Raw genomic sequence first — 22,223 nt, forward strand, 5'->3', positions numbered from 1 at the left:
TTAGCGGTAATATTCTGCGTTGTATTCCCGCTACAAGGTACAATTTACATGTATCTTCATCGTATCATTCGTTCAAACTACACCAATCGCAATTCAGAGCGAAAGATTATGGCCGATCACGTGAGTACTCGCTGTAAAGTTAAATTCCTCTGTTAATGAAAAACCACGAGGTGAGATGTAAAACGTGTTCGTGCCGTATAACCTCATAGTACACTTAAATGCAACAAACAGAAGAATGCAGAACTCCCGTTAGGAGTTCACGAAGAAAATGGAAAAGTGCAGAATTTGTGGCAGTAAAGATTTTTACAAAGAAGCTGGATATTTCTTTTGTCAAACGTGTCAAACGCAAAATGAGGTAATAATATACTGTAATTTTATTCTTATCTTTTTAAGTATAATTCATAATTAATAGTAATTAATTTCATTATTTCTGTAGGATATCAGAGATGAAGTTCTTGAATTACGTATAGATAGTACGACTAGATTGCGAAAAACAAGAATTAGGCAATTAAAATCTGATATATCAGGTTTGTATCAATATTATTTTAAATATTATTCTAAGAATTTCTTAATATTTTTAAATGTTAGGTATGCAATCTTTGCTTACATGTATTAGGTAATGAGGTTGGATGGACTTCGTGGGAATTATACAATTTTGTTTTAATTGGTTTAACAAATGAGCTAATAGAACTTGGAGTCCCATCTGATATAAAATTGACAGTATTACAATTATGGGCAACATATTTAGGCAAACTTGAAGTAGCATTTATCTCAACTAGAAAAAAATCTATGCCCAAATTAGCTAGAAGATATAAGAAGAGGTATGTTTGAGTAAACAATTTGAATTATGTTTATGTTTATATTCAGATAAATTAATGTTTATTATAATAGGGATGCAGATATCATTTATGGCAAGGTGCAATCGCAGAAAACATCCAGGAAGCGCAAAAGATCTAGAAGTAATACAAATACTTCCATTATTAGTGGAACTAGCATGGACATTAGTGGAACTGGATTTAGTGAGGGTAGTTCTATGAGAGAATTGAACAAAAACAAAGTAATTTTTATAATATTTATCAATAAAAACAAATTTATTTCATATTTCACACAAGCCACATTTTTTCAGAGGCTTCTAATAGCGGCAGATTATGATAGATATCTTCAGTCTCAAAATAGTTCTGAGGGTGATGGTCTTAGTATGTTTAGTCAAAGTCAAAGTATATATAGTGGTCAATCTAGTTCTGTGAAATCATCAGAAAATGAGGGAAAGTAAGTTCTTTAAAAAATTTGGTACACATGTATTGAAATATTTCTTATACTTTTTGATTTATTTAGAGTACAATTTAGTTCCCACGCCAAAGAAGAAGCAAGAAAAATTAAAAGATTATCAAAAAATATACCCAGATTTGAAAGAGCTAAATACAAGGCGAAACACATAAGTACTCAGTACAAAATGGGACCTAATATAATTACACCTATGCGATTATGGGCAATTATATATTTAGCTTTAAGGATCCATAATCAACCTATACAATTAGGAGATATGTTAAGGCATGTAAGAGATGTTGTTTCTTATTATCATGATATATATAATTTTATTTATTAAAGAATCTTTTCTTAGATATGGAAGAGAAGGACACTTGTCTTACTACAAATTGGATCATTTATTACCACCAGAACTGGATTTAACAGCGAATGAAAGAAGCTTCTTAACACAGAATGTTGAAATTACACATAAGGGCATGAGACGAATTATTGCAAGTATGGCAAAATTACTTGGTGTATGGAATATAGTTTGTCCTGATTTTCTATCTTTAGTTAACAGATATTGTCAAGAACTAGGATTACCAAGTATGATTATATTTTATATTTTCAGTTTATTTATTTATATTTTCAGCTTGTTTATTTATATGTTTGCTTACATTGCTACTATTGACTGAATCTTATATATGTATATCATATATGATTTTAGGGGGCATTCAATTATATACAGAAAGATTAATAGCTTTATCACCTCCTAAAATGATATTTGATGCAAAAAAGTCATGCATTCCTAACTACGAAGGTCGTGCAATGGCATTTATTATAGTAGTACTGAAAACTTTACTTGCTCTAGATGGTGTAACTGAATATCGCATCAGTAGAATTGCAGAGAAGATCAACAGGTATGTTTGAAAAAAATGAATGTCTATTATATATATTATTTTATGTTTTGAACCTCAAAGTCTGTAAATCTGTAATATAAATAGTAAAAATGGTCAGTGTATTTGGAACAAAAATACAACACGGAAATATTACATTATCTGATAGTGTATTAAATATATCACAAAAACAAATTGGGGCCGGAGAATGTAAATGTGACGAAAGTAATACTCCGTGCATAATTGTACATGGCGGTGCGGGGAATTTCAGTGATTCTATAGTTATAGAAAAAATGACAGCTTGTAAAAAAGCCGCCATCAATGGTTATAAAAAATTAATAAATGGTGAAACTGCAGTAGATGCTGTAGAAGCTGCATTATGGTGGCTTGAATGTGATGAATTTTTTAACTGTAGTTATGGATCTGTGTTGAATGAAATAGGTGCATTTCAAATATTCATTTATGCCATCTTAAAAAAAAATATATATTTTTTTTTTAATATTTGCAAAGTTTGATTACGTAAATGATGATTACTCATATTCGTTATTAGGAAAAGTTCAAATGGATGCTAGCATAATGGATGGTTTCACATTTAAATGTGGATCAGTAGCGGCAGTTTCAGACATAGAACATCCTATAACACTCGCAAAATATGTTATGAACAATTTTCCAAATTCTATTTTCGTGGGTGAAGGAGCTAAAAATCTAGCAAAACATGCAGATTTAAATTGGATATCAGAAGGAAATATGGTCTCACCAGCAGCACGTATAGCTTTACATTCAGGGAAAACAGGAGAATTTAATGCTGATGTTCATGATCAAAGTTTATTGGATATCGATATATTAACGAGTAAATTGATTACATCTAAGACCACGGTAAAGAAGTAGATTTTTATTTCTTCATGAAATTATTATTCATAGATAGTCTCGGTACTGTTGGTTGTGTAGCATATGACGGATATAGTGTAGCTGCTGGAACTACGACAGGAGGTTTAAATAAAAAATTGGTAGGGAGAGTAGGAGATACTCCAATATTGGGTTGTGGTACATATGCTATTAGAAACGTAGGATGCTCCTTAACAGGACATGGAGAATCTATAATGAAACTGGGACTAGGGCGTGAAATTGTAGAAGACGTTAAATGTCATATTTCGGCGGAGGAAGCTCTGCATAAGCACTTTTCTTATATGTTAAAAAAATTTGAACAAGTCGGTGGTGGAATTGTACTTCAGTCAGATGGTCGTTGGGCAACATATTTTACTTCCGAAAAAATGCCATATGCTGTAATCGAAAATGATTTAATTACATACGGGGCTAGATTATATGAAGAAAGAAGAGAAATGTATAACAAAGACGAAAAAAATTGCGAGTGCAAATGTCCTTTTATAATCGTACTTTTAATGAGAATTAATACATTAAATACATTAAATTTTTATATTGTTAATATATTCTTTTCTCTTTTGTATTTCAGCACAGCTATTGAACGCGGCTTACTCAATGATAAACTTTTTAGTTTTCAAGAATGGCAAAGATATATTGAATGCAGAAAGACGATTTTAATGCACGCACATTATCCAACCAAAATGAAATATTGTCCCGATGCAGATGGAATCGACGATTTATATTTAAAATTCTTAGAATTTATATCTTCTAAATCGAATAAGAATGAACGAGAAATAAAAAATTCTAAACATTATTTGCCAGAAGAAATTATTAGTGCTATGGGAAAACACACAAGTAACTTAAATATCAATGATACATCGCCACAGGCAATTGATATATTTCCACCATCTCTAACACCTCTTCATTCGTACTTGCAACATTTATTAGATCATCCGTTCTACGATATTCCTAATATAGCACGAAGTGATTTTTTTCTTACAAGAGTTGGGTACATGACAAAATCTGATGCGTAAGTAATTTGAGATTATTAATTCGAAATATGCTACTTTTAACCACATTTAATTGAAATATATTGGTTTGTTTTTTAGTTTAGTAGAATTAGCAGCGAAATCTGGCATAGAGTTAGAGATAGTCGATTCGAACGTACATTTTCTCGAAAAAAATGTACCTCCATTTGAACAACCTAGAATGCCAAGTATAGATGAACTAAAACAGCTTATCGACGTGCAAGATGATTTACAGGACGAAGAAGTTAGAAGCGAAAGTGTGAATGACTATTTACACACTAAAACACCATGTAGCATTAAAATTGACACTACTAAAAATCAATATTACGATAGTACCGCAAGTATATTGAAAGATTCTGCAAATGTCTTTGCAGGAAATGATTTTACATTTACCGAAACTCTGCCAAACGGGAAATTGGCAATACCTGCTGATGGCGATAGTGAGAACAAAGAAGATTTAGGGAGCAATGATTTGGATCAACGGACACTTTTAGAAAATAAACTACGTGATAAATACAACATACATTTATCACTAGCAGAAAAAGAAGCCATTCATAAGTCGAATGGAATGAAAAAAATACATTCCAAAAAATCTAAAATTCAACTTAAGCGAAATGCTAAGGGTCAGTTTATTAAGGGAAGTGCTGCGCCTATAAAAATTGAAAAGAGTGACGCCGAGTTTTTTGCTGCAACAGAGAATGAAAATATTTACGATAATATCGACACAAGTGTCATAAATGATGAACATATAGAGGTTGAAAGTACCGAAAAAAATCATTTATTATTCCCTGAAGATATCAATATCAGTGACATTAATATTGATGACATAGATATAAATATTGATCATTTTGATATAAATGACTATCTTAATTCCAGCGACATTTCATTTTTTAGTCAAAAGGACACTCTTTCACCTGTATCAAGTAAGGAAAAAACTGTAGTCAAGGAGAAAGATATATTTTTTAGACCCTTTACAGAGTATTGGATGTATGACTGCATTTTCAGCCGCGTGAAATCAAAAAATTTCGCTATATTTGAAAAATCATTACCACGAACTTTTCGTTGGCTACTAAACGAATGTGCACTGATTGTGGAAATGTCTACAGAAGATTTATACGAAGAAGTCTGTTTAATAGAAAATTATCATTCACACATTTCGAATTCTAGTACCCTTGACAGTAATGAACGTACCAACATAGATTCAATATCTAAAAGTCAATTGAACTTTATTTTAAATAAATGGTAAAGAACTGTCGTGTGCTATATTGTAATATATTAATTATAATTTTGTACTGACAATGTAATTTATTCATGTCGAAACAATATATTAATACTTCGATCTACGGATTAAGCTCCATGAAATCCTTTTATAATAAATCTACGCGGCAAAATATTTTTGTGCTATTTCCTATTTATCTTTATGGCACTATGGATAGTGATGAGAGAACTATAAGCTTCAAATTATGTTTGAAGCGGTTCGAATTGTTTACAATAGCTCACGGAAGTATTTGAACACTCTTAGAAACTTTATATATATGTATGATACAAAATATTTTAAAATCTTTTTAGCATCATAAAGAGATATGACTATCGCTGTTATATTGTTAACTTTTGAAACGAATCTGAGAATGTATATGAGAGTTACAAGATATTCAGTGGAAACATACACTTCGCAAATATCATCCAAACATTTGAACAGTCAATTTTCTACAATATTAGTTAGCCAGGATGTTTAATGGACCCATTGTTAGCACTTACTGTATAGTCTAAGACTACTTTTTATGCTCTTTACTAATCTTTCACCAAATTTGCGTTTGCAATAAATGTCATGTGGCTTCTATATACATTTTCGGATTGGTTTCAAATTTTGCTTTTATAATCACGATAGTCGTGTTTATTATTATTACAGTGTTAACGAAATTAAAAAATTGTATAACATGTATATTCAAAGAAAAATTCTGTTGTAAGTGTTCGAATATTTCTGTGAGTCATCGTATATAATATAGATTCGAAGCTATTCAAAGTGTGCCAAATTCCATCACTAACTATGAACCTTTTTTCCAGTTTCTAAAAATATCTGGATTTTCTGTTTATCGACCGTGTCGAGGAACATAGAGCCGCGTTAATAATCGGAGTCGACATTGCGGGGCGCCCCGGTCAAGCAACTGTTGCACTCGTCGAGAGGCTCGTTGGTTCCCGGTGTGTTCCTCGTCCCGAGCCGTCGCGACGGCTCGAGGGACGACGGAGCGTTTCAGTAGTAAACATCAGTTGGCGTAAGACAGTGTCGGATGGCTGTCATCGGTCAGCGGTCGCTACCACGGTACGTAGTGTGTGTACGATCAGGCGGTGATGTGTGTACGCTGTCCGCGTGTGTATCTACGCTCGTTCCTTAAGGAACAGTTCGCACGAGTGTTCGTGCATTCGAACGTGCTTGCGTGCGTGCGTACGTACAGAAACCTATTCGCCCTCGTGTTTTAGAGTGGTTGTGACAACGCGTTGTTACAATCGTGGCATTGCCCACTACGTTCATCGAAAGTGCACGCCGTTGTTACGTTTGCACATTCAACTCGACGTTGCACCTGTTTTCTTTGGTCCTGGTGTCGTTCACCGAGGCGTCTGGTCGCCCCACCGTCCTCACTTCCTGTCTATCGTAAGTGAGCATTCAATTTCCTAGTAACCAATTGAAAATCCAAACGACTGAACAAAATTTCCTGATTTATATTTTGGACTGTCAATTTTGTTTTATGATATTATCGTACGCATGTGGGATGTTGGTTCAGAGCTTTTTAATCAAATCTACTCGTACGTGTGAAATACATCGATCTTGCCGATGGCATACAACTGTTTTGGTAAGTGCCAAATAAGGATTCGAATTGGCACTGCATCGAAAGAGAATTATTTGCGATTGAAAGTATCCTTCCTACACCTGCTGGATGCAGTTGGGTTTTAATGAACAATCGATAGAAGACATCTACGAATCGATCTCAATTTCTCGGATCATCGATCGCTTGAAACGGACTTCCAATTGCGTTCGCCGCTTACAGTGCATCGTTATTTTCGTTGCATAATTATTGTCCCTTTTTTTTCCGATGATGAAATCGATGAACCGTGCCAATGTTATAGTTCTTTCGATTTCAATTACACTTACACTAATTTCGGCATCGCTATATGCTCTTGCTCGATCGATTGGCAAACTTCCTTTCTTCGAGACTATCGATATCAAGAGTTCATTCCACTGTATAGATTTCACGTAATTTCTTAATATTACTTCGAGGCTAACGCACAAAAATTCACGAATGTTGAAGATGCGCTTGCGCATCTTATATCTTAGTTATCTGACACGCGGATAGACCTAATCTATGGCCAGAAATTATCTTCGATTTCAATTATTATGACCACCAAACGAGGTGCTTACAGGCCAAATTGGTTAACCCTACTTTTTGAAATTTTTCAAATTGTAATACCAAAGCGCTTGATTGCTGCTTATCGTATATGATTTCATCAGTTTATCGTATATAGTTTCATCAATTTTCTCTATTGTTTGCTTCGTGGAGTTCATCGATTTGGCAAATGAGCTGTCCAATTATTTCATTCTATTAAAATAAGATCAACATATGATTTGCTTCTTAGTCAGCGGGATTTATCGAGATAAGGAGACATTCACACGTGAACGCATCTCCACGGTCGTAAACGATAAATCGTGCAAAAGGGTGGTGCTTTCGTCTAAAACCAAACTCGAGAGTGTTCCTTGGTCCATGGTGGCAATAATTTTAATCCTGCCGCTTGAAGTGTTCTACCCTCTTTCCTACGTTTCATGATATTACATTTTGGCTTAAAGAGGATGTTCTTCTGCGAAGGATTACTACATCGGTCGAGATTGCGAAAACTGTATTTGATGCCATACATCGATGTTTTCTAAGAGTGCAGCCATGCATTTCTTCCGCTGACTAGTGCAGAAAAGATATATCTTTGTTCGAGAATATCGCATGGTTATGATACATAGATATAGGAACGAACCGAAACACGCGATCGTAATACTTCGTGCACACGTGCGAATATACGGTCATATAGAACGATACAATTTCTTTAATCGACTAAACGGAATTTAAGTCGTTGAGGTAGTACTGTCATTGAATATCAAACCTGCTGACTCGTTAATTCAAAGTCCCCATGGATAGTATTTGTCGGTGATAGAATCAAATCGAATAAGCTTTCATAGATACGGATCAAATTCAGTATCTAAAGTTCTCTTCATAGGGTTCGAATAATTATTCGCAACTGTTTTGAACGAACGTTTATCGGAGTAATGATAACGAATCATCGAACGCTTCATGTATTAATATTAATCACGTATGAATGTTATCAAAGTATGTAAATTATTGAACTAATGGTAAACTAGTGGTTCATAGTGTTATGCTCGTTTTCTTTTAGATTTTTAGATACGAAATTCTAATTAAAACCTTATCAATGGTATATTAAGATTAAATACACGATTGGTCGGTATTAATTAGTTTTTTAATGTTATTTCTGGAATTGATCACGATGGTCTATCCGGTCTGAAGGAACCTTTCTTATCTTGTTTATATTTAATTAAGAAAACAGAAAGCTGTTATGATACTGAATAATACTTACAGGCGCCAATCTGTTCGTTGCACGTTAATTTTTAAAAATAAACTGCGATGTAACTTTATTTGCGATGTACCTGAACCCGCCACTAATATTCGACGATTTTCGTTATGTTTTTACGTATCAATTTATGTCGTACAATTTATCGTTGAATACGAATACGACAGATTGAGGGCGTGCGAATGTCGTACACAATTATTTCCTCTACGGTTTTGTTCTTCCTTCCATCTTTTCTTTTTCATCATTTCCTGGGCGTGACAACCGGTCGATTCGCAGAGCTACGCACAAAGGAAACGTTATTTTTAATTTCAATGACATTACGCAACCTATAATTTGTATCGATTTTGCCAAGGGAGAGAAAAAAAATTCTTCGTGTAACAAAGCATCGAATGGTTCATTGAACCGTTCCTTTCTCCGAGTGTTCGCCGAGCGATCTCGCGTCCCGGCGAACGCGTATCATCGATTACACATTGTTAAGGCGATCTACATTATGATGCCGCTCGCAGGCCATCGAGGTTGCACTTGCACTGTTGCGTGCACGCGTTTTATATTTAGTCCCCTCCCCAGCCACTTTGAAACTTTCTGCAACGTTTGGGAAACAAACAATCCGGCGGTGGGTCGCTATAAATTGCAACAACCAGGCTTCTCTACGGTATCTCTTTCGGCCGTTTCAACACCTTTTGCATCCTGTTGCACACATCCTGTTGCAGCAGGGGTGGAGGTTAATCGGAACAAGTTATCGGTGGCACATGCCGGTCAACCGCTTAACTCTTCAAGACATTGCGAATACATCACAACGCTCAACTATTAGCACCGATATTATTGATCTAAATAAGTTTGAGTAATTATAAGTTCTTTCTTTCAAATGATAAATTCAAGAATTTTTATAAAAGACGCATAACGTGATAGCCATATACAGTGGTATGCGAATGTCGTCCAGATAGATTTCTTATCTTGAAAGCGATACTTTAAACAATTTTAACCAATATCGTACGACGACATAGTAGCGATTGTTTGTTACATTGTTTTCCTTTAGTCGCCATGGTCTTCCACCCAATATCAGTTCAATTTCATTTATACCTTTTAGAATATAATTTATAAAGTATCCGTCTGATAACTTTTTTACGCCGTTGTGAATCGACATTAATTTGTAACACTTTGATCAAATTCAAACACTGTCGCTACAAATCGACGAATGTGCCAATTCTTACAATTAAGGTGTACACGATCCTGGATCGAGCTCATAAGTGAAACCACGTCGTTCGTTATTTTGTTAGGGCTCCAGCTGCGACGATGATTGCCGATCGCTCAACGTTCCAATCGAACGTTACGAAAGTAGACGCACCGTCGTCGCGATCATTATCGAGATATGAAACTACGAGGCCATGTTTCACATTTCGCTATCTGTCTGTTTCTTCGAGACGAAAAATTCGCGAATCGCACGAATGCGAGAATATCCCGATCTGATGTCTAGTTAAATGTTCCCGCGTTATCCATCCGGTGTATTTCCTCGTAGTTGACCTACTCCGTAAGGTTCTTCTCCGTAGAGATAGCCGGTTCTTTGCCTCTGCGTTTCCAACCGGTCGATCGAACTCGTCTCTCTTTGCAAACACGGTTGATGGAAACAGGTGTCTCGGAAATATTTAGAAATTGCGCGAAAACCAAGCTTTCGCTGTGGCAAGAACAGGTGCTCGAGGGCTTTTCAATTTCTCCGGTGTTCGATAAAACGATATCGAGAATCGCGTTTTGATCGATCCTCAACCGTGAGAATCTCAAAGATGGTCTTCAGTGTTTAACTCTGCTGCGTTCCTTTTTAATCATTTCAGACTCGATCGTGTTTGTTACATTCAATAAATAGACTATGAATATCTATGCAAATTCGTATTTTTGCAAATATATTTTACGAAAGTGGAATTTAGGAGGAAAATTGTTTTACCTATTAAATATCGTGAAAGATTTTGAATATTCATTTTGAATATTTTATATAATTTGCATATTACGCGCATTGCCATAAATTCATAAAAATCCGCGGTCTGTTGACAGATGTTTTAAGTTCGAGAAAAGTATAAAAGGATTCCATCACGGAGTGTAGATCGTAATGGCGTAAATCAAGATTTTGAGAATTTGGATTTAGTCACGTATTTCAACGTTTAAAAGTACCTATCATCCTTTTAATTTCAGACTTTCCTAGCAATATCCGTTTACGTACCAGCTTGCAAACTTTGAAAAATGACATAGGATGTATCCCTTTTACGATAAAAAAAGAACGATATCAATTCACGGAGTAATTCCTCCGGAATAAATTCCTCGAAAAAGTCCCTTCTTTCATCCGCTTACGTATAACTTCGCCACTTTTTTTTAGATAATATACGACATATTCTTGTTGCGATAAAAAAGGAATGAGATCAATCCGTAATCATCCGATAGTTGCTCCGTAATAAATTGCTGAAAAAATTCCATTCTTTCACGAGCTCAGAGATACGGCCCTGTCCCCCTAAACACGTCTTTCATTAACACGTCGCTACTTCAACACGATATCCATTTGAATTTTACATCACCAATTTACGCTTCTGCACTTTCTTAACACATTGCCTCGTTATAGCAAAATGGGAATGGCTGTCGGCCAACTTGCCGGCAGAAACTTTTTCTTCGAGCTGTACTTTTTCCAATATACCACGATGTGCTCCAAATTTTATGCATAAACCCAACGAGCTCCGTCTGGCACTATGGAACAGTCGCGACGGAACGTTGTCCAACTCGAAAGATTTTATCCGGAGAAACCTTTCTTTAGAGGAATTGCACCGATTGTTTCGCGAGCTACCAGAGAGAACAATCGTCTAATCCTGCGGTTCGTTGTCCCTGTGACACAGTGAGAAAATATCGACGTCGGAATTTTGGTTGAACCGACGAAAGTCCCTTGGAACGCGTATCGTTTCTCGATAGAACGCCTACAGTTCTCGGTAATCGAATAGTTCGCTAATTGTACCGCGGTTTCATGGCTCGTTGTCCACCTTCCTGCGATTCAGAATTCCTTCCAACGATTCTCCATTTGGTCGACGATAAACGGATCGATACGTGGAGAGTTGGGAAACGGAAGACGCTTTCTGTAAACGTTAACACGAGCCTCTTCAACGTCTGCTCGCGACACAGGCGCCAGTTTCTCGTACAAATTTTCCGCACGGAAGTGTGCTTCCATGTGTACTTTACTCCCATTGTGTCTTTTAATCCCGTTAAGTTACTTAATCCTTTGTTCTTAAGACTTATTGCTAGCAGGAAACTGATTGACTGTTAGAGCCATACATTTCTGACGCTCCCTTGTATACAATTAACACTAGAACTACCGCACCAAACAAATTGAACGGTTTTACAATTTTAATTTAAAATTCCTACTTCATGTTATATTTTTTCCCTGCAATGATGATGACTTGCGCAACGATAAGTAAAAGAATAATATAACGAATTTTATTTTGTCTTTTATGTATTCAAACTGAAAATAACTTTGTATCAAGGCTATTTATACCAATACCAGTCAAAATTACATACTTGTCAAAGTGTAAAAGGGTCCTGCAATCTGTTTATCGAACCCCAATTAACCAGTTTCCTCGTTTTCTACAACTTGTAACACATTTTTAAAATTTTTACTGCGCTGTTTAAAATTTTAATATGACGATATCAGTTATCAGGAAATTCCGGATCGATCGCTAGATCGCTAGATGCTAACACTAAAAATATCACACCAATCAAAGTGACTGTTTCTACAATTTTATAAACGTGTAAACTCTTGGTTAGATCGATCATGATCCCAGATGGATTAATAATACCAAAAATATATTACATAACATGGAATTCCTTCTGTAGGAAAGTAATAAATCAATAAATATAAAAATATTTTATTATTAGGTATTTTTTAAAGACCAATCATTTTGACTGGTTTTGGTAGAAATAGCTTCGTGTTAACTATCGGTAGTTCTAGTATTAAAGAAACGATACTTACACTGAAGTCTATTTCATCTGTTAAATAGTAGGCGTAACGAGGATTCTACTTTGGATGTTATACATATTTTTGCAGGTTACATGCATTCTGTGCATTGCGATACATATAGATACGTGTATTGATCTATTTGAAGTTCCCTATATTTTGTACCTTCCAAGTTATCTTCTACAAGCTGTTATAATGACTCGATACATATTTTAAATCGAACGAAGGGAAACAAAGGTGGGACGAAAAAGAAGATGCCGATGGAAATTTTTATTTTCTTCAGTCTGAAGGTGTAATCTGGTGGACAGGCACGGATTCGTAAAGTTTCGTTAATAAGATTAATTCAGCTGTGCGAAAGGTCTCAGGTAACGTGATGATCAAGCTACTCGAGATAATGTCGATATACTCGATGAAAGTTCACCGCTGTAGAGTTTACGCGGATATAATCGAATTTCTGTGAACTCTGCGCATTCGAACTTTCATAAATTCATAGAATGTTACTGGACGACGCGACGACGCGACGACGCGACGTTAACGGATTACGGACGACGGCGTCCCTTCCCTTGGGTAAAGTATCGCGTCCTTCGTCGCCGAGAACCTTTGTTCGTAATCCTTTTTTTATTCTCCGTCGTTCCTTCTTATTCCACGTCGTTTCTCTATTATCAACAACGACGTTAATTTACATGTAGTGGCAATTTATCGCATCTACACGACGTTGACTTTCGCCTCCCTGTGGGATGGGAAATACCGGTTTATTCCAATCAGCGATCGTTCTAATCGGCCTATCGATCTCTCTCAGCGAAATTAGCTCTCGTTACAGGACAATACAGTGGAGTCGCGATCGCAAACACGGGGGAAAAAAGTTGAACGAAACAATGAACGCATCGGTTCAAACAGTAACGCGATGGTAAAAATTGCAATTACGCTAATTGGCTTTGCAATCTGCTCGTATGGGTAATGTAAAGTAATCAAGGAGAAATGCTAAATGAAACGTTGCATCGATGCAACGTTGATCTTTAACGCGTTAACTGCCACGCGAATTTGATATATCTTGCTCTGGTTGCCGCGGTAGATTCAAATATATTGCATAGTGACATTTAATTTGTACAAAATTCACATTTGCGCACCTTCGTCTGACAATATTATCTACAATGGCTACGAAATATACCTGTTGCATTTATCGTAGCATTTGATTAATTAAGTTCAAGTATATACAAATATATGTATATTCAGATAGTTAAAAACGAGATATATTAGGTTGTCCGAAATGTTTCTTCCGTTTCATAAGGTGATAATAGATGAGCAACAATTTCTGTTTTATATTATTTTATTGAATTAGGTATGATCCATTTCGTTCTATTTCTATTATTATATTCGTGCATAATTCAATAAACTAATATAAAACAAAAAACATTATGCGTCTATTATTACCTTATAAAACGAAAGAAACTTTTCGGACAGCCTAATACAACCATGGAAATGAGATGTAGAATCTGATTAAAAATACGCCTCGTTGGACAATAAGATTATGTAGAAATGCTCTTAGCAGCCATTAAGTAAATCATTCTTACGTTGACAATCGATGAAATTTATCTGATTTTAATGATACCGGAGGATTTAGTAACGCGATTGAAAGTCTGGAAAATATCTCGAAAGACACGAGGCAAGTTTCAAGTGAAAGTAGAGTGCTTGTCGATACAGAAACCACCGTGACATTTAATCGAATTTTCTATAAGCGCCCTCCCTCCAGACACGTATCTCTTCTCGTTTATTCTTTCGTTGACAAATGACTGAGAGAGTTGAGGGCGAGGGCAAGGCGAACCGGAGTGTATGTGCTCCAGGAAAGAGAGCACAAGAAATACTCACGAAGCCGGCCTTTCACCTTGAAACAACACAGCCTGAAATAACCGGGCGTTCTCTATTTTCGGGCATCTCGGCTGGCCCTCGAGTACGCTTCACTTTAACACATCTCTTAGCTGACATGCACATAGTTACGTGACGTCTGCGTATACGCATAGATACCAAGTCGCGATAAATAACCCCCGTTTACCGATAAGCGCCACGCAAATCGTTCTGTCCTTACTCACGTTCCGATGCAAAACGGTACGAGACACGTTCACGAGTCTGCTACCCGGCTTATCTGCTTTCGCAGCCGATGTTATCATTCGCAACATTTACACGTTCGAACGAATTTTTCACGAACGTTTGTATGAAAAATTTCGCGTCCCTCGTTTCATCACCAGAAGCTAGAGAAACCTGACGTACTACCTAATATGGAGGGAGAGTGTACTTCAGGAAAACTTTTCATTTATGTAAACTCGCCTTCTTGATACGTACAAGCTGAACTTTCTTTCCATGATACAAGAGAACTATGCTGACACGAGAGATACTACAAAGAATAAGTATTGCGATTAGAGCGCGGATATTTATGCAAATTCATGGTTTTACTAAGATCCGAAGGAGAAGCTCGAGGACGTCATTTGCAAAATGCGATAGATACGACTTTAGGAACTGGGCTTTGGAACGGCGATTCTCTGTTGTTCGTTCTAAGGATTCACCGAGTTATTGTCAGCCACGCTTTTTATTCAGTTCAGCTATCGTTCCTTTACGAAAACGTGTATCGCATGTTCGGTGATTCTCAGTAATGCAATTGAAGATATAGAATCTATATAGGAAATCGTTTTTAGTGTTTGTTATAGAGTGTGCTCTATCTTGGTTGTTTTGTACGTCTTAACTCTTTCGCGTGGTTATCTCACTCCGTAAGGCTTCGTTCGGATTGGTCAAGCTATTCGAATTCAATACGCGAAGTATTGTTCGTTTCTCGAGTCCGAATAATTATTTTCGATACAATGAAGGAAATGGACAACTGAAATTTCATCGCGTCGCAAAGTTCCTAGATCGCCATAGCAGGATAGTAATTATCACGGTGAAAACGAAGAATATAAAGCAGAGACCGAGAGGCTGAACAATGCGTGCGCCACCGGCATAATTTCCACGATAAGGACCATTACAATGAAACGAATTTACGGATCGTTGAAACTCGGAGGCGCGCGAAATTTTCACGATATTTTTCTCTGTGACGAGGCACCGGTCGACGGCGCCAGGAACCCTTCGATCCATTTCCACCAGAGACGGAACGAGAAAGAGGAAATAAATTCTGGGTTGTCTTTCGTAAAAGGAATATCGGAGATACTATCGCTAATGCGAAAATCTTTCGATAATAGAATTTGTCGTGGTTTCATCGGATACTATACCAAGGTAGAAGTCCCTGTAAGGGATACGCTGATGCTTCTTTTTTCTATTTTTCTGGTCATCCTTCGATCCTGTTGCGATCCTCGAACTTTTATATTCCAACGTTGCTCTCATTTTAGCAAACAAAAAACATCTACGCTGTTTTCAGAAGACGTTTAACATAAAACTAGAACGAGAAGTCACGCGCATGCCGGTGAGAATATTTTCATATCTTGTTCAAATTTGAGATGTTTTTAAAGTTAGAAGAATAGAATAGAATTTCAGGACAGAATCTCTCTATCGGAGAACGTAACTGAACCTCGAATCTTGTTACGATTCGTGCCACGCAAGAATCACCAGCGAGCTTCTTTCCTCTGCAATGATCAAGTCTCAGTGTCCACTCGGAAAACAGCATCAAGAGAATAAATTTAACGAAGGAAAAAAGATTGATTAGGACAATGAACGTGGTTAGCTTCTGGTACGGTCAAAGTCGTTTCGTCGGTTTACCGAAATTTACAAGAGCAGTCGAATTTACGAGACACGTGGTCATGAATAGCAATGAGCTTTGTTTTTCCTTTAAATTTTGTATTTCTTTCCATTGCCACATTGTAGCACTTTTAACGTTGTTTTATTGCCAACATGAAAATATCAGGTGAGTTGAGGCTAAATTATTAGCTTTAGCCAAAATGTATACGTAAGAAAGTGCAGATAATTGGAATTTTATCTTACGAAACAGTTCGTTACAAAACTACAAGTTTCTAAATAACAGAGAAATAAATGGAATTTATTGGACAGCCAAGTAAAGCCTAAGTAGTATACATATAACCATATTACTATATAAAATCTAAGCGAAACAAAACATAATTTCTGCCGTGTTATAAAAGAAATTTTTAATCTAATGTGTAATACTAACAGATAATTATTTTACTGAACGCTCATAACGTTCGTTTTCCCTCTATTAGTGTCATTAAATGAATTATACCTAAGGTGTATTTATCCATATTGCCTGACGCCTGCAGTTTCCCGCTGCGAACTTTTATGTATTTATGGAAAATTTAACGATGCAAAAATGCATAAAGCGCCCATAATATGTAGATGAAATCATTTTCACTACTGATCATATATTTAAAATAACAATTGATGATAAATGTTCCTTAAATGTTCCCATTGTTTTCAAATTTTACTAATTCAATCATGTTAATAGTATCTCATTACGATGTTAATGAAATTTTTAAAAGTTTCATATAACGCACATAATATATTCATGAAACTGCTCGAATACCTTCGCGAGTAATATAAGTAACATTTAAAAATATTTTGCAGAAGAAACATATTACAACTGTCCATCAGGAAAGAACGTTCGACCAGAAAATATTTTCCTTTTCCCTTCTGAAGAAGATTAACATTCAGTTGGTTTGGGACGAGCACGAAAGACAACATAATGGCACAGGCTGCATTTTACGAAAGACAAACAAAGTTACTTAGAAAATTGAAGGAGAACCCGAGAGATTCGTGCATAATATATTCGATGCAGAATACACGACGATGCTATTCGTGATGCTTCTTCGTTCAACGAAATGCTGGGATCATAAACAAGACATGTTGAACACCGAAATCATACAAAAGCCAAAGACAAAGCAATGTTCCGTAGGAACCCGATGAAAACCCGAGCTTGCACCGATACAGATGCGCGTTGCGTTTAGGTGCAGCTGTTGTACTAAGGTATCGCGAAAAAGGGGAAAAGAACGTCGTTGCCCACATTCTCGTTGCAGCCTACAAATGAAGGCTTTTACGCCTAATACCTCGTTTCTCTTTTCTCTCACACTCTTTTTCCTTTCTGCATTCTACTTTCCGTTCTTTTTCTCCCAGAAATCGTGACAATACATCTTGCATTTGTACGATCTCTCTCTCTCTCTCTCTCTCTCTCTCTCTCTCTCTCTCTCTTTCTCTCGTGTTTCGTTCGTTCGCTTCGAAATAGATCGATGATCCTTAAGCCGCGAGAGAAGAGAACTGTTGAATGAAAAGATATTCGTATTTCGTGCATGAGCTCCTCTAAACTAATCGGAGCCTGGAAAAGGTATATCGCAAGGGGAATAGCATAGACATACAGTGACTATAAAAAGATATTGGCACGCTATTGTATTCGTTATAGTAATTACATACTAATTAAATAGAGTAAGGTATATTGAATTCTATATCGTTCAATAGTACTTTCGTAAGATTACAAAAATTCGATATTATGATGATAAAAGGTAGAAAATAAGAGTATGTACTGTATGTACATTACGTTTGAATTAATCCACACAAGTACGAGTATTAATATTGGAATATTAATCGTTGTATTATTCAGAAAATTTATTTTTACAAATAACCATTAAACAATTTGAAAGAGGCATAGAATGTTCTTCGATAGGGCACAAATAATAAATTATAAGTCACAGTCAAATAGCCCTTTGATTTCCCGAGATTCGATGTACCTACAGAAACACCTAACAAAGATATCAACCGTTGCCAAAATTCCGAATAATCGGAAGGTTTATCTTGGTAAAGAGTAAAGTCTGAATATTTTGAAAAGGCAGTGCGTTAAATTGATGTATTCCAAGCAATGACGAATAGCGCAAACAAGCGGTCAGCGAAGCACATATTACATAGCTTGGAAACGTCGGGTCGGTGAAAAATGAACGCAAACGTTTCAGTACTGTCACGTATTTCCGTGCGATATTGCGTGTAGAATGAAAGACTAAGTCCTGCGAGTAAATAGGGACAATTTAATATTTCCATAGTGGAGAAACTGCGAGAAGAGAAGTCAGTTTTTAAAGCTCCGCGATGTGCCGTATATCTGCTTGTTATTCCTGCATGTTGCTCCTTTCGATCGTATTTCGCATGCGTTTTGCGAGCTACATGCAAATATCGTGCATTCGCGGAACATTATCGTGGCTCGTGCCACGGAATACAAACTTTTCAATTCTATCCGGTGGCCGACGATCGCTTCTAAATAATTTGAGTCTGTCTCGGTGGGCAAGCAGAGGGCCTTGATTCCAATTGCTTCGTACGAATTCCGATTGTGTCACTTCTAAATCTACGTATAGTAGGCGGCCTTGCGATCATTCTTCGATGTCTTCGTTAATCGTAACCCTAGAATCATAGCACGTGCTGGCTATTGGCAATTGCGATCACAGGAATCGGTAGGACAAAGTCTTTTAGTCTCTTGTCCTCGCTAAACATCGTACGCGTTTACCTTACGTTTAAGGCCACGTGTTTTTAATTTCGAGCTTTGATAATCCAAACACGATCTACCGTTTTCATTGCATGCACATGCCTGCCGTTGATTGTGCAACGAGGGTGCAAATGAACCGTTCTATTCGCGATAAATACGGGCGCGGAGTCCTTGTTATCCGATAAACTGTACACAGTGTTTCGTAATAAGCTCTACATACGATACACACAGGTTATTTGTGTAATTTTTAGCCTGTGTCCTTTCGTTTCGATAAATACGTCGAGTAGCGATGGAATCGAGTTGAGTAAGTTCTCGTAATCCTAAATCAAATCCGATATCCATGCTTCGTTTCATAACATATAGTAGTTTATTTATTGTACTTGCGAAATATTCGATTTTCACAAGCTGCTTTTTGAAACAAGAAGCCAGAGTGATGAACTTGTTCTGAAGATCTACTTATATCGAGTCCGATATTTGAACGAATTGAGCCCTTTACTAATCGGATCGCGAGAGCCAGGTTCCATCATCGTACAAAATTGGTAAGTTTCGAGAAAAAGTTTTAATCCTGAAGATCAGCTACGTTCCGTAGAACAATTTCGAGCCAATCAAACTCAATCGAACTCTCATGGACAACGTTCGTGATCAGTTAGATGAAACAGAATGTTTATTGTTCCAACAGGTATCTAAAATCTTGAATATTCCAAAATCAGTTTCCTATTGATGTTCCACAAAAAAAAAAAAAAAGGAAAAAAGAAGAAGGAGATGGAAATGGAACTGAAGCTAACAGCTTCTAAATAATCTAAATAACAGAGAGATTCGTCGAAATAACAGGAAGATAAACGATATAAACTTATTGCGACCTACTGTGCCTATCACTAATGGCGAGTCTTTTTACTCGTGCTGAAAAACAATTTCTCGACAATGGAAAAGTGAATTGTCGAAACGGTCGTCGCTACGCAGGAACGTGATCATCGGCGTAAAATTTATGCAGCAGCACGCGCGCGGTATTCTACGAGCTACTCTTTTCGAATGAAAATATTATCAGTGCCGTTATTTCTTCGGCTCATTTTCCTACTACAAATTGGGTTACGAACACGCGCTTGTCCAACGAAACGTAAAAACTCTCATCGATTTCGGAAGCTCCTCGTGGCAAATCAAAAGTTGACTGTAATTAGAAAACGTAGGAAGCCTATAAAGCGCTAACAGTATCGTGCTGTTCTATTAATGAAAATTACGTTGACGAGTTGAGGATTATAATAGTGTAAGTCGGTTTATTGGTATTCTTCGTAAAATAACATTTCGTGTTTGTTATTATAAAGAGTTCAATATGCGTACCTCTTTAAGATTATGAAAATATATCTCGATGGAGAGTGCAGTTATAACTTAGAATCGGTTGACCATGAGACTATAATTATATATAATATCTTTAGCAGTCGAATTTCATTTAATTTGTTTTTTAAAGACTAACTGAATTGTTTCAGTTACCTAAATAATTTGATAAGGCTCGTTTCTATTACGAGACACTAAAAATTATTTTCTTCATGATACTCACGCGTTTCTACTCGTCAATGGACAGCTAGCTCGTAAATCCAAATCGAATTCCAAATGTACTTACCCATGATCCTCTCCTTGACCCACTGATCAAGTCAGCGGTTGATTTCGATATAAGTGCAGGCTTTCAGATAGTTTACCCTCGTCGAACGCACTTTCCATGGGGAAGGTGATACTTTGCCTCAAAGGCGACCTGGTTGCAAAAGCTGCGACACGGAGGAGCCAACGATCCCGGTGATATTACTATGGAAACGACATGATGTCGATGAATACGACAGCGTTCGTGATACTATGCCTGTTTCACCCCATTTACATAATATAATTCGTTATATGACGAAAAAAGAATATTGAAAATCTGTCGTTCGCTTTTACGTTGCTGCGTCTAATTGCTCGCATAAAAGCATAAATCGATAGCGTGAACCTCCTCTGGGTGATTACACGTTGACCGCCGCGCGTTATATACAAGATGTAGTTATAACCCGCTCATTATGATCATTTTGGGACTTGCAATTTTTGATAAGAATAACCGGCTGTCAACATTAAACAGAGGATAACAAATTTTTGTTATTGAACTCAATTTATTACAAACGATTATAACGTTTTTACGACTTATATTTATCACAAACTGTACAATTAATACACATTTATGCTACATTTCTTAGCTTTCTTTCTTCTCGAAAACAATATAAAACTTATTTTAAAAACTTATCAAGCGCCGGCTGTTGTTTGTTTGCGTTTATTAGCTGCTGAATATAATTCTCACAGTCATAATGCTTCTCGAACTTCGTTGTTCTATATCGCACGCTACGACGAACAATTCGTAGAGCTTCTTGCATCTGGGCATTAGTCGCTGGAACTTCTGAAGTTTCTTCCTCTCTAAATAGGTTAGATTCATTATCTTTTGATAATTCGCTCCTGTGAAAGATAAAGGGATGCCCCGATCAAAGTACATCTCTAAAAGAAGGTTCAATTAATATGAATTTATTAAGAATTCGTATCGTTTGTCCCCTAAAGTTGCAATGCATTGAAATATGCTACGACATAACATTTCATTTTTGTAAAATATTTTATCGCACCTACTTGCACCCTTTTTCTCGACAATGTTATCTGAGTTGTTCATATCATCGAAAATTCGTTGGTCCACGAAATCTTCTTTATCTTACTTTAACCACTCTACAAAATTTAGCAACACGCGGATTCAGCTATAATATGATCACTGTGGCTATATGACCACTTCAGTCTGCTTTCGCCTATGAATTCACAATCGCAAAAACGTTCCCCGCGGGTAAACTTCATTATTTCGTCCATAGGTCGGTGCTTCGAGAAAAATGCTGGCACATTCGTCAGTGTCCGTTCGGTTAATGTCTGTTAATATTTAGCATGTACGCGTTAGGTTCCACATAGCGTTCGAGTGCCTCGTAATAGAGCAATTGCACAATTTACGCAGCCTTTTAGTGGAATCATTGAAAGCCAGTTCCAACCGCTTATCAAAGATGAACAGGACTGGGATAAATCGACGGAAGACGGCGAACGTTCTTTGTGAGCGCGATGCTTCTACGTTTATTTCC

General features: G+C 36.7%; 2 protein-coding genes across 7 annotated transcripts in view; both read left to right on the forward strand.

The window, feature by feature from the left end:
- Positions 1–23: 23 nt before the first annotated feature.
- On the forward strand, positions 24–5,394 carry Taf1b (TATA box-binding protein-associated factor RNA polymerase I subunit B). Of its 6 annotated transcripts, none has more exons than XM_072010333.1 (10): positions 24–355; positions 437–527; positions 617–821; positions 892–1,057; positions 1,127–1,269; positions 1,336–1,551; positions 1,622–1,851; positions 1,973–2,165; positions 3,613–4,053; positions 4,133–5,394. In XM_072010333.1, the coding sequence occupies exons 1-10, from the start codon at positions 269–271 to the stop codon at positions 5,295–5,297; spliced, it is 2,937 nt and encodes a 978-aa protein (XP_071866434.1). In that variant the 5' UTR covers positions 24–268; the 3' UTR covers positions 5,298–5,394. The 6 variants fall into 6 exon arrangements, with proteins under 6 accessions (XP_071866434.1, XP_071866435.1, XP_071866438.1 ...); XM_072010334.1 differs by having other exon boundaries at positions 1,622–1,761; XM_072010337.1 differs by lacking the exon at positions 24–355 and having other exon boundaries at positions 589–821.
- An 883-nt stretch (positions 5,395–6,277) lies between these two features.
- Positions 6,278–22,223, forward strand: part of Tws (protein phosphatase 2 regulatory subunit tws) — a 43,364-nt gene continuing 27,418 nt past the window's right edge. Inside the window, exon 1 of the mRNA XM_072010343.1 lies at positions 6,278–6,701. The gene's annotated coding sequence lies outside the window, so the exon portion shown is untranslated. The remainder of the gene's footprint in view (positions 6,702–22,223) is intronic.

The sequence above is a fragment of the Bombus fervidus genome, chromosome 9, assembly GCF_041682495.2.
Source record: "Bombus fervidus isolate BK054 chromosome 9, iyBomFerv1, whole genome shotgun sequence".
Taxonomy (NCBI): domain Eukaryota; kingdom Metazoa; phylum Arthropoda; class Insecta; order Hymenoptera; family Apidae; genus Bombus; species Bombus fervidus.